This window comes from Cyprinodon variegatus, unplaced genomic scaffold, assembly GCF_000732505.1.
Source record: "Cyprinodon variegatus isolate N-32 unplaced genomic scaffold, C_variegatus-1.0 Scaffold54, whole genome shotgun sequence".
In the NCBI taxonomy this organism is placed as follows: Eukaryota; Metazoa; Chordata; class Actinopteri; order Cyprinodontiformes; family Cyprinodontidae; genus Cyprinodon; species Cyprinodon variegatus.
Window position 1 is genome coordinate 402,740 of NW_015150507.1, and position 12,978 is coordinate 415,717.

At 39.4% G+C, this 12,978-nt stretch overlaps 1 protein-coding gene across 2 annotated transcripts in view; it reads left to right on the forward strand.

Moving 5' to 3' along the window:
• Positions 1-381: 381 nt before the first annotated feature.
• LOC107082495 (polymeric immunoglobulin receptor-like) overlaps positions 382-12,978 on the forward strand; it is an 18,222-nt gene continuing 5,625 nt past the window's right edge. The window contains exons 1-8 of one of the 2 annotated variants that reach the window (XM_015371205.1): positions 382-429; positions 532-858; positions 3,417-3,737; positions 3,903-4,199; positions 4,335-4,400; positions 5,489-5,563; positions 7,650-7,763; positions 7,852-7,922. In XM_015371205.1, coding sequence (XP_015226691.1) covers positions 387-429; positions 532-858; positions 3,417-3,737; positions 3,903-4,199; positions 4,335-4,400; positions 5,489-5,563; positions 7,650-7,763; positions 7,852-7,922 — 1,314 coding nt within the window. In that variant the 5' untranslated portion in view covers positions 382-386. The remainder of the gene's footprint in view (positions 430-531; positions 859-3,416; positions 3,738-3,902; positions 4,200-4,334; positions 4,401-5,488; positions 5,564-7,649; positions 7,764-7,851; positions 7,923-12,978) is intronic. The other variant, XM_015371206.1, reaches the window with a different exon arrangement.

Sequence of the window (12,978 nt, forward strand, 5' to 3'; positions counted from 1 at the left end):
TTTGACTGTATGATCTGGTTGAACTGTAAAGTGCCTTGAGATGACATGTGTTGTGAATTTGGCGCTATATAAATAAACTGAATTGAATTGAATAATGTATTTTAAAAACTTAATGTTTTTATTTAAGAACACACACACTGATTTGACTCTGGACATATAAAAAGATCTGAATAGACCTAGATAAAAAAAAAATACAGTTTTTATAGATGTAATAATGCCACTCTGTTAAAAGATATGCTAATTCACATTGACAAATATTTAAAGTTAGCCATCTGATGCAGAAGGTAGAGCTTTTGATATACGCCAGCAATGGTTTCAGTGTGGGCGTCAATGTTATTTTAGAATCACTTCCTGTTAAGTTTCTTTTTCTTTGAAAGACATCAAAGATGAGGAATGTTCAGAAATTGCTCTTCATCTTCACTTTGTGTTGTAAGTTTTTCATTTAATACAGCTTTTTTTATTTGTGTCAGAAAACTTTATATTATCAGACAATTGATTTTTAAAGCGCTTTCTGATGTCTTCTGTCTGTAGTGGCTCTGAGCTGCATGGGCAGTGCTGAAGGTTTGATCAGGGTGTTTGGATATGAGGGGAGAGATGTGAAGGTCCCCTGCCCATACAATCCGGGTTATGAGAGTTATGAGAAGTACCTGTGCAAGGACAACTGTGATTACCCTGATATTCTTATCACAACAACAGAAAAAAACAAAACCAGGTTCTTCATCTATGATGACCAAAGCACAAGAATCTTCACAACAACAATTTCTAACCTTCAATCTACTGATGCTCGGGGCTATTGGTGTGGAGTAAGCCGGAATGGAAAAGATATCTACACTGAGGTGAAGCTAGAAACAAGAAAAGGTAAGTACATTTATGTTTAACTGTCAAAGTCTTTAACCATTTTATGAATGCTTCAAGGGCAAGAATCCGTGTATCAATGTATCAATTTCACTTTCAATTTGAACCCAACAATAAAAGATGTGGCACTGCAGTGTATTCAGTATCCAATTGGATAATGGACATTCTAGCTCCGCTAGCTCACAGACGCCGCTCCGCTCACAGGTTCACTTACGGACCATCATAAAATGTCAGAACCCAACACTCTTAAGAAACAAAAATAAATTCCTTGTCTTGTGACCAACTGAAATACACCCAATTAGTATCCCGATACTAGATTACATAGCCTATAAATGAGGCACTCATTTCTTTTCAATTTTAAGTATTTTTAGATTTTATTCAAAATTTTGTCAAGATTTTAGATTTCAGATTCCAGGTCATGTAACCCACTGACTCAAAATCTGTGGGAAATTGTTCTATGCTACAATAACCCTACTGTAAAGTAGTCTGTACATTTGTAGTTGTTTTGTCTGGCAGGGTTAATACCACCCTTCTCAAAGTTGGTTAGTGCTGGTGAAAGCAATGACAGAGGTAATGAGGTATAATCATAAAAGTTATGAAAATATTCTATGAAGATTGAAAAGTTACTAAGTGTTGGATTAAGATAAAAAGCATGCAACTATCTGATGGAGAAAAATCAGAATCCGTTCTGTTGGCTTAGATTTTCTTCACAAACATGGCATTTGACTTTTGTTTCAGGCACTAACAAAATGTAGATATCCAATAACAATGTGTAATTTTTTATCCAGTTATTAGCTTAATTTGAGACATATTCAATTATTTTTCAGTTTAACATACCTAATTTGGTTTGTATCGATGCTTTGTGTGGGTTGCCCTTCTCAAAAACTCACCTATGTAACTTGACAGGGTCGTATTGCTAAGTATGTGACATTAGATCTAGAGCAGCAGTGTACAGCAGTCTAAGGCCCATTAAATATGAAAGCAAACCTTAAAAGTTACTGTTATGCAATAAATGGGATAAGGCATGATCAGGCAAATTAGGGGATTTGGGTTTGATGTATTTAATCAAGAGGGGTGATATATCTTAACAAAGAATTCCATGACTTGTCAATCTACTGGCTCAATTTGGTCTGCTATCAGATACCAAAATTTGGAGGGAGGCCATTTCATTGTGCGTCAGTGCAATGCAGCACTGCTAATTGCTTTCAGGCTGTGAATCTTGAAGCTGTAGGTCTTGTGCACCCAGTGGATAAGAGTTACACAGCATATGACCTGCCTAAAATGGGTGACAGGGGATGTGAAGAGCTTCAAAATAAAACCAAAAACACCACAATCACTTACGTATGCTTTGACTCATCTGCCCACTTCCGAACAGACCTAACCAGATTTAAATGTTTTCTGTTTTTGTCTACTACTGGAAATAAGGTAATTTAAACAGTGATTAAAGAAGCCTGCATGAAATTCATCTTTTATAACTCTGCAATGGTGAGCCAGTATCTTTGTGTCACTAGTGCAACACTAGTGCATCTGTGATTTGGTAGTTCTTATAAGAGGTTTAAGAAGTTTAGGGTTTTTCTTCCCTGTGTCTGTTTAGTTCGGCTGTTTTTTAGTTTATGATGTGTAAGGATGCGGCAAGATGTAAACACTGGTGCAAACAATCAAGGAGAACTTCCTTGGGAAATGAAAAGGTTTACAGTTTATAAATAAGAAGTCTACCAAGTGAGGACTACATGTCTTTTATAACCTTTTTATGTAAGATTCCACCTCATTTTTTTTGCTCGAGAACTCTGCTATGAAGTCTATTCAAAGCAGCACATAGGAAATTTTCTGTTGCTGATAGCATAAGCAGCCCTGAAAAACTGTTATAAATTAGATGTTTATAGAAATCTAACAGTTCTTACCTTTTAACATAACATTGTTTATTTATGGTTAGTGTGGAAAAAGCTTGAATTTTGAACATGTGTGGTCATAAACTTTGCCAAAGGTCACATGCTGGCATAAGCTTTAAATATTGATACACAGCCCATTATATACGTGATAAAAACCTGCTTCATTTTCACTCTTGTCTTGTTCTTTTTTTCACCCACTTTTGTAACTGTAAAATATTTACATACCTTAACCAACAGCGACATGACTGTGTGTATTATTACTTTTTCCCTATGAAAAACATGGGATTTACCATTTATTTGATTTGATTACTGCCTTAAAACAACTACTGACTAATGTGGAACAAACATACCTGTTGTCTTTGCCTTTATGTTTGCTGCTTAGGCAAAATGCATCGTTAAATGCCTCAGGTAATCTGCTTCACCATGTGGTGATTCCTGAGTTTGTGGTAGCTCTGTTTCTTTTAGTTGGCAACATGTCAATTAACAAAGACTTTATTTTGGGAGAAAAGCATAGCTTTGCTTTCCACTATTAAGCATGAAGGTGTAGTTACTCCTCTTGCTTCTCTTGCCTCATTGCTGTATTGCAATATACAACATGAAACACAAAGTCCAGTGTTTTAATTATGAAGCTACTATGCAACTGCAACATCATCTGATTTATTTTTTTTACAGACAGCTGCTGTAACACGGTGAATACGATCCAACACATTGAGGGGGGTTCAGCAGCCATCACCTGTCCTTATGACTCTGAGTCTGTCAGAAAGCTGAAGTACATCTGCAGAGGAAACCAGCCCTCCAAGTGTCTACATCAGGCAATGATCACCTCTAACAGCCCACAAAAAGGACGATTCAAACTCGTTGATGACGGACAGTCAAGAAAATTCAAAGTAACGATTTCCGATCTGAACCTGAACGATTCAGGGTCTTATCTTTGTGGAGTTCAGAGTAATTCAGGACTGGATGTTTTCTCTGCCACTGTACTGAAAGTAAAGGGTGAGAGATTAAATTTACCTACTTGAAATGCATAAGAGTAATCATTTTCAAATAAACATATTGTAAATGTATAAAGGTAAAAAAAACTGGAGATAAGTTAAACACAAATTTGAAGTTATATTTATAAATCCTTAAATAATTTTACCATTTCTACTGTCTATCCAGAATGGTGCTGCGTAAAGTATGAAACCGTTAGAGGGACTGTCGGATTATCAGTAACCTTGCAATGTCCCTATCAGCCTGATCAAAGGAATAACAGGAAGTTCCTCTGCAAAGGAAGCGAACGAAGCAGCTGTAAAGACATGATCATGGGTCAAAGTAGATTCCAAGTGCTCAATGTTTCATCTCACTCTTTCTGGGTTACAATCAATAAACTGGAAGAAGGGGATTCTGGCACATACTGGTGTCGGTCAGACCTAGATTGGAACATTGGAAAGTACACCCAGTTTCATCTGTCTGTAGGTGAGAGGCAGATGGGGAGGGGGGGGTTAGATCCAATTCACTGGTGGTATAAACTGCATTCCAAAAATTGTGACTGTGTCTCTAAACTGGAATGTCTTCACCTTATATTTTACATGTTATATCAAACTGTTACAGAAAAAGAAGAACAAGATGCAGGCAAAAAGAAGAACTTAAAAGAGCCAAGACAACCAGCCACATTAGGTGAAAAGGTCTAAATCAATGGAGACAAATACAACAAAGCACTGTCGTAACTTTCTGAAGGACTGGTGTGGACATGTCCCCACCAACTTTGGCATGGAGGGGATAGTCCACACCAATAATTTCCACTTTTTTTTCGCCCTTTCCTCTGATTTACTTTAGCCAACAGTAACTGGGGTTTGGTGCAGCTAACTGTGCTCAGAGTGTTTTCAGTCCATGTTTTTTCCTCATTCTCCTGCTGCTCTCGAGTCCCACCTCTCTGTGAAATATTATGGGATCTGTCGCTTTAGGACATATTATTATTTGGAGTCGCATTTGACTGCATACAGAGTAACTAGGTGGAGGAGAGACACAGCAGCATTCAGTGAATTTTAACCGGCAGCTACTTCGATGTTTCAGTAAAAGTTAGGAGACTGGTTGGTCTCATTGTATAAATGATTTTTGAAATATAAGGTTCAATACATAGACTTAGGCTGTCAACAACATATATGTATTACTGTTGGCATTGGTATCGGCTGTTATTCGTCATTTTTAATACATTCATGTTTTTGAGCCCTTTATAAATAATTCACTAAAGGCAGGCATCTGTCTATAACTATAAATAGCAGTATACTGTTGTTCTTTTGTGTTCTCAACAAGAGGAAAGCATTCAATTAATATATAATTAAGCTCATTTTTAGAAAATATAAACCCTATTGAAAGCATTTGGGTGGAGTAGCTGTAGATCCATCAGCCATTATCCTAAGAGCGTCACCACCAACCTTTGTTGCAAGTTAAACCCTTGCAACAAAGGGAACTGAGAGAGAACTAACTCAGAACCTGTCTTACTTACATTCATCACATTTAGTATTCAGTTAAACTTAGTTTGCACTGTTCTCACATTTTATAGAAAATTAGTCACACAATGAAATAGAGCTACATATGAACAGTTGTAAATTATGATTATCTTAGAAACCTGAAGCCTTTGACTTTTGCTCTTCATAATTTCACAAAGCTAGAGCAGAACTCAAGTATGATTCAGAAAAATTTAATCTGCTGTTGGAAATTATTCTAATCCAGAGCTGTAATGAAACCATTTTTTCCTTTGACAGCATATCCACACAAGAGCAGTACAGTGAAACCCATCAATACAGCTACACCAGCTGCCTCTAACGACCTCATTAAAGGTACAGCAAGTATTTGTTTTGATTGAAGATTTATATTAATTTTGAATACAAAGTACTTATGTTACATTCTAAATATTACTGTTAATGTTTTATATTGTTGATGGTGGTTCACTGCTTTGCTTAGTATAAGTAATATGAACTGGGCACACTGATTTGATATTTTATTGTAGAGCTTGAAAAAAAAAAAACTTAAATAAGAAGCATTTCTTTTTTCTGTGTCATAAATGACTGCAGTTCAAAAATAATTTAAGTTTTCGTTTTCGATTAACCAAAACTGAAATTGCTTTAAAAAGGGAACTAAAAAATTATTGATGATTTTTGACTTCGCAAAACAATGTGCACAGCACTCTACACACAGATTTTAAAAGTAAGGGGGGGAATAAAAAGATATTCTGCAAGTAATGTGAGAATTGCAATGGAAATGTATCAAATAGCCAGCACATATAAAGAACCTAATTAATACCAAGGACTCCAACAAGCTTTACACCACAATAAGTCCTTTAGCCACTGATACACAGAAAGCAGAACTGAAATAACTTTTTTAACTTTGACTTACTCTTTTTTGACACAGAAAAAAAGAGAAACACTGTATTTCAATTTTGTGATACAACGGATGAGGAGATGGATGGGTGTGTCTGCAGTAATTCGGGTGATAGTCGGTCATGGTCAAGAAAGAGCTGAGCCAAAGGCCCTGCTCTTAGGTTACTGTAGGCTTGAGCAAATAAATGCAAATGGTGGAAATGTTTTATTTCTGACAAGCATTGCTTTGCTTGCTTTGCTTTTATAAACATTGTTTTATAATACACTTCCATATTACAGTAATGCCTATATAATTATAAACAAAACCAGCAGGACCTATTTTTCCATCCATCCGTCCATTTTCTCTCACTTATTTCATCAGGGCCAAGCTGATGCCTGTACCTATCTCTGACTCACAGCAAAAATGTCAGTGTTAATTTAACAACCACTGTGTTAACTTTGACACCAAAAAGTGTCTATATGTGTCTGTTGGGTTTAAATCCAGAGAATTGTGAGTTTAAGAGTTTAAGAGGACGAAATGATCAAACACAGACAGGGATTTTGTAACGTCAGCCTCTGCACAGGGGAGAAAGACTGCTGGCTCACAACCAGCACCTTTTTACACAGATCCCTTCACAGCAAAGCCTTTTATTAACAGTTTACAACATAATAGGGCGGGTCTTAAACAGAAAACCCAGTAATGATTATCTGGCAGGATGCAGGTCATAAGACAGTGTGAAATGACCATCTGGCTGGATGGAAGTCACACAACCGTGTGACTCTGCATCATGACCTTCTGGATGCAGGTCATAAAAGATTATGACCCTCCTGATTGAATCACAGGACAGAAATGTAGCATAATTTTATAATTATAACTCTAACAGTGTCCACACTAGCTAGTGTTAAAATAACATTTATCAAAGTTTTAAAAGACTGACACCTAAGTTGTGATAAATTTACACCAGCCATTGTTGATTGTCCAACAATGCTGGGTGTGTGGTATTAACATTACACTGGGGTTTGTGTCAAAATATAATGTTAGAATTAACACCAGTGTGGTGTCAATTCCAAAGCCAAATATGTTTTTCCAATCCAATCTAAAAACAGAAAAATGTCACTAGTTACACTGGCCATGTCATTTTACTGCTGTGTATTGTTAACACAACACCCACACTATTTAATTAACACTACACCTAAGATTTTAACACTGGCATTTTTGCTGTGTATGGGCATAAGGCAGGGTACACCCTGGATAGGTTGCCAAACAGTCTCAGGACAACAGAGAGACTAACACAGAAGCCAGTTAATCTAACACTCATGTTTTTGGACTGTGGGAGGAAGCTGGAGTACTCCAATGAGAAAGACCCCCGGCTAGGAGTCAAACCCAGAACCTTCCTGTTGCAATGCAAACATGCTACAAAATGCACCAGTGTGCAGCACACTGATTTTTCCTTTGACCAAATTTCAAATATTAACTTTGATGCTATTACTTATGAAACACTGAAATACTTGGTGTTGAAAGGAATTGATGTAGAACTGTCCATCATTTTTTCTTTTCCTCGTTTAGGGCTTCCAGATGTTGCTCTTTTTTCACTTTCAGCAGTACTTCCTGTGCTGCTGCTGCTGCTTCTCACAATAATCCTGGTCCATGTTTTCAAGAACAAATGTAACAAAGTTAAAGGTAAATTTAATGCTCCTAATATTTTCAATTCAGACAAAAACAGGTATGCACTTTTTTATTTTTATCTTATGTTTTGTTTTTTTTCCAGATACCGAAATCATTCCAAACTGTTACAAGCTCGACTTTGCAGATGCACCGGATGTGTGGGGTGGAGAAGATGTAAGAAAGCTCATGTCCAAAGCTTTGTATTGTGGTTAATGTATTATCACACTGTCAAGCCTTCAAATGCGTTCATACTTGACACATCCTTTTCATCAGATTACATCCACAATATCTGTGGAAGTCAATATGCTTAAGCTTGCTCTCATATTCTAAGTTTGATTAAGGTCTAGACTTTGACTAACCAGTTGTAACACTTGGATATGTTTTGATGTAAACACTGTCCTGCTGGAAGAGGGACAGTGTCAAATCCATGCCTTTTTTTTCATATTGAATTTCCCTTTATTTGGCTCCATCCATCTGTCCATCAACTCTGACCAACTACCCTGTACCTCGCACAGAAACGCATAGCCACAACACAATGTAGCCACTTCCATTTAACACTGTGGGAATATCATTTTCAATGTACAGTTTTGGTCCCTTCTGACCAAAGCAAGTTTTTCCACATCTATGCTGGTTCCCGTATATGATTTGTAGTTTTTCCAAAATCATCGCAGTCAGTGTTAATGCTGCTGAAGATATCAGCAAATTGATATACCACGCATACCAAGGGTCATATAGCCAAAACTTTGCTGTCAGATGCTAAACTACAAGTGCAGTTAAAAGATTCAGAAAATGTGGGAAAAAATTAATATTTTTTGTCAACCATTTCAGAAAAAGCTAATCGAGCAGAGAAACACAATGGTAATTTAACCACTGATTGTTAATATGCTGGTGAAGATTCTCAGTCATCCAGGTCATAGTCATTCCAAATCTAAGCCAAAACAAGGCTTCGTTTGGCTACTCTATAAAGCCTCAAACTCAACACTATTTCTGACATTTTGAATTGTAAAAGCTTCCTGGATGGGAAGCAAAACACCTTCAAACTTGGAAACAAAGTCTGGTGGATTGTTTTTTTTTTTTTACTTTTCGACACTTTTTTGACACTTCGGCAGAGTGGGCGGTTGCAAAGATCGACGGGAAAATGAAATCAGCATCACCACAAAGCTTATCATCAGAAAAAAGCATGAAATGGTCTGTAGGTACCAGGTGGCCACATTGATTGTGGTCTTGACAAAATACCGTAGACCAACACCAACAGACGACATGCACTCCAAAATTGTCAAGGCTCAAAAAGTAGGACCCAGAACTCAGGCAGGCAGAACAGAAGTGTTTTAAAACAAAACGCTTTATTGACTGCTCTGTAAACTGTGGTTCGTTAGCTCGGACTGGTTTAATGGAATCTATGTAGAGGCAGAAACTCAGGTTAGTGACCAAGAAACTCAGACGGGAAATTTAGCGAGCATGTGAGTCATTAACCTGGTTCCTAAGTTCAGTCCGAGGCCCAGAGGAAGGAGTAAAATCCAGCCGGAGGATTTTCCGAAGTATGCGGCGGGAGCTGCCCAGAGAGTTCCAGAATTGAAGCAGAGCAAACTAAGCAGAAGCCAGCAGACGAGGAAGAGCAGAAGAATTCGAACAACGAATCCAGAGCAGGTATTGATGCAGGAGCAGATGTCTAGGCCAGAAGATCAGAGAGACGAAGTGGTTTTCGAAGGGGAATCCAAACCGTGTTCAGAAGACAGATCCAAGGTTTTTAACAGGCAGAATCCAAACAGCAGTCTGAAGATAGGACAGGCAAAACAGACAGGACAGGGGCAAGCAAAACTCAGGAGTCCAGAGGCAAAAACTAGTCAGAATCAGGTAATCATAAACACAACTGGGTACGCTATAGAACCCTGACACATGGCTCAAACAATCTGGGTTAAGCAGGGCTAAGCAGGTCAGCTAAGCAGGTGGAAGAGATGAAGTGTTGTCATGGGGTTTCTGTTTCTATGTTGGTTCTCAGTTAAGGTTGTGATACAAGATTTTTGAAATTCTTTGGTCTTTCGATTTAAATTTTAATCTTTTTCTACTAAAATGCCTTGCTCTTTTTGTATGGATCACTTTTTTTTTCTTCCTGCTTTTGCTACACTGAGGCAGATATGCATTCACACTGCATGTGAACCAGCCCATGGTTTCGATAAACTATGTAGAGACTAAGCTGACCAACTTTTCCTACTTTTGTGGGACTGTTGCATTTTTCACTTCTGTCCTGGTGTACCACACATTAAAACAATGTCCCACATTCGACCAGGTGAAATAAAAAAAAGTAAAAAAAAAAAAAAACAAATTGAACACCAGCTTTTCTTTAATTCAGAGAAAGCAAAGCTGCGGCAACTTTAAATCAAAATACACAGCTGGCCCCATGTCACAACCAATTTGCACACAATTCCTCTGACGCATTTTTACCATGTGGCTTCAAGATCTACCCATAGCCGCTTAGCAAGCAGTAAAATAGAAGGCATGGAAGTGAAACTAAAATAAATGGTCCCGCTACAGTGAGAAATCAATGAATAATCCCAACCAATCACAAAAGACGGTCCATTGTCCACGATTGGTTCCTGACACGTCAATCATGGTCATCTGCTTGTCCTTCCTGTGCGTGTACCCTGACTCATGAACGAATCGACACCCCAATGCTCGCGCGGGATGCCATGGCTGGAAGCCACTGTTATGCTACGTTCACACCTAAAGCAGCAAGAGCAGCAAATTGTGTGCTGCGTCATTTTTGAATCGGGTAACCAGACGTCCTCTTTTTCCAGGCATGTCCTAATTTTCATACCTAAAAAAATGTCCGCGGGGAATTTCAAGATCATCAACTACAAAATGGTCGACTACAGTGCAGCAGAACCGAGCCATCAGCATCGCAGGGGTTTGAAGTTGGTTATTGGATATTCATGCTCCGCGGAGTCAGCGGTGTGTTGTTCTTCGTTTCTATATAAGAGACGAGGCGTGTATGCTTGTTCTGTATATTTATTTAGAACCTCACAGAACCAACCAGTAGCAAGCTACATCCCGAACCGCAGCCCGCTCTGACCTCCAACCCGTGACACCACACCCTGTTGCATGCTGGGTATTGGAGTTCAAGAGCTTTCCAGCTCATAACATCACATCCCTTCTCCTATAAGAAATAATATTTAACCTATAAGAAAAAAAACCCATTTTCTGTAAACAACTTTTCACTTTAAACCATTTTTTTATTTTTTTTTTTTTTTTTTTACAAACGTTATCAAGTGCCTCTATGCATCCAAACACTAACTTGAAACAGTATCAACATTAACTTCTATCATTCCAACATTTCAGCTGTTCCTTTTCCTGCAAATAGGACAAAAACATAAAGTCTTTAAAGTAAGTTGCACTACCAAAGCAAGCCCTCAGCAACTCTCAATTAACCTCTTAGGAGGGTGAATCTGTCTCTTAGGCCTAGCCAGCCTTTCAGGAGTTGCTGATGTAGACACATGGGAAGGTGTCACATCCGCAGGTGATGCAGATGCTGCCGATGCTGCCGTCAGTCCACTGCTAACCAACCCTCCTGATTCTGCTGGGTCCTGCTGGTCCATCTCCTGAGCTGCCATGTCAGTTCCAGTCGTCTGTAGTTGAAGATCCGTGCGATTCCTCCTTGGAGACATTCCATTCTCCACTTGAATCCTGAAGGAGCGTGGTGCAACTTCCTCCTCCACCCGCCCTTTTCTTCTCCAGGTGCCAGTAGAGATGTCCCTGAGACGCACCGTATCTCCAAGCTTCAGTATTGGAAGATGTTTTGCCATCCGATCATGCAGCTTTTTCTGTTTTGCTTTTTGTTCCTCCTTCAGCTGTGTGACTTTGTGCGCACCTTTGGGTGTCAGCAGGTCTTCATTCACCGGTAGGTTGGAACGAATGCGTCGACCCATCAGCATTTGTGCTGGTGATAGTCCGTTCTGAAGAGGTGCACTTCTGTAGATCAGCAGGCTTTTTTGAAAGTCGTCTCTGTCCTGTACTTTTTTCATCATGTTTTTTATTATTTTTCACTGAACCCTCAGCCAAGCCATTAGACCTTGGGTAGTTTGGACTCGATGTTTTGTGCTGAAAACCCCATTCTTCAGCAAAGGCCTCAAACTCACAGCTGGTAAATTGGGGCCCATTGTCTGAAAAAAGTTCACATGGAATGCCGTGTCTGGCAAAGACAGTCTTTAGGAAGCTGATAACTGCCTTGCTTGACGTTGACTGCAGCGCTCCGACTTCTGGGTAGTTGGAAAAGTAGTCAGTGACCAGGATGTAACTTTTTCCATCACAGTCAAACAGGTCAGTACCCACCTTGTAGTAAGGTCTGTGGGGCACCGGATGAGTCATCAACGGCTCTGCTTGTTGTTTTGGCCTGTGTATGCGGCAAAGATCACATGATGCTGTTGTCTGGCTGATATCATGGTTGATTCTCGGCCAATACATTACTTCTCTTGCCCGACGTTTACACTTGACCTCTCCCAGATGACCTTCGTGTATCTTTTGGAGCATTTGCTTCCGTAAAGAGGATGGGATTACGAATTTGCTCCCCTTCATCACTATGTCGTCCACCACAGTGAGCTCTGCTCTGCAGTTCCAGTAGTCTTGTACTGTTATGGGGCAATCCTTTCTGTTTTCTGGCCATCCTTTCTGAATTGTGATCTTGAGTTCTTTCAGTACTTCATCTGCACTAGTCTCTCTCCGTATTTGCTCTGTTCTGTCACCCGTTATTGGCAACGACGACACGACCATGTCCACGTATGCTTGAATCTCTGCACTCTTTTCGCTGTCTGCACTTTCCTCCTTATCCACTGCCCTGGACAAGGTGTCGGCGGTGTACATGTATTTACCCTGCGTGTATAACATGTGCACGTCGTACTTATGTAGCCTGATAAGCATTCGCTGTATCCGTAACGGACAGTCGTTCAGCGGCTTAGACATGATGGACACCAAAGGTTTGTGGTCAGTTTCCACTTCAAAAGCTTGTCCATATACATATTGGTGGAAACGCTCACAGGCATATAAGCTTGCTAACAGCTCCTTTTCTATCTGTGCGTACCTGGATTCTGCACTGGTCAAGGCTCGAGATGCATAGGCGACCGGAAGCCACTGCCCATCATGTTGTTGTAGCAGCACAGCTCCAAGGCCAAACTGTGACGCATCTGCCGAGATCCTAGTGCTTCTCTCTGGGTCGTAGAACTGTAACACAGGTTCCTGT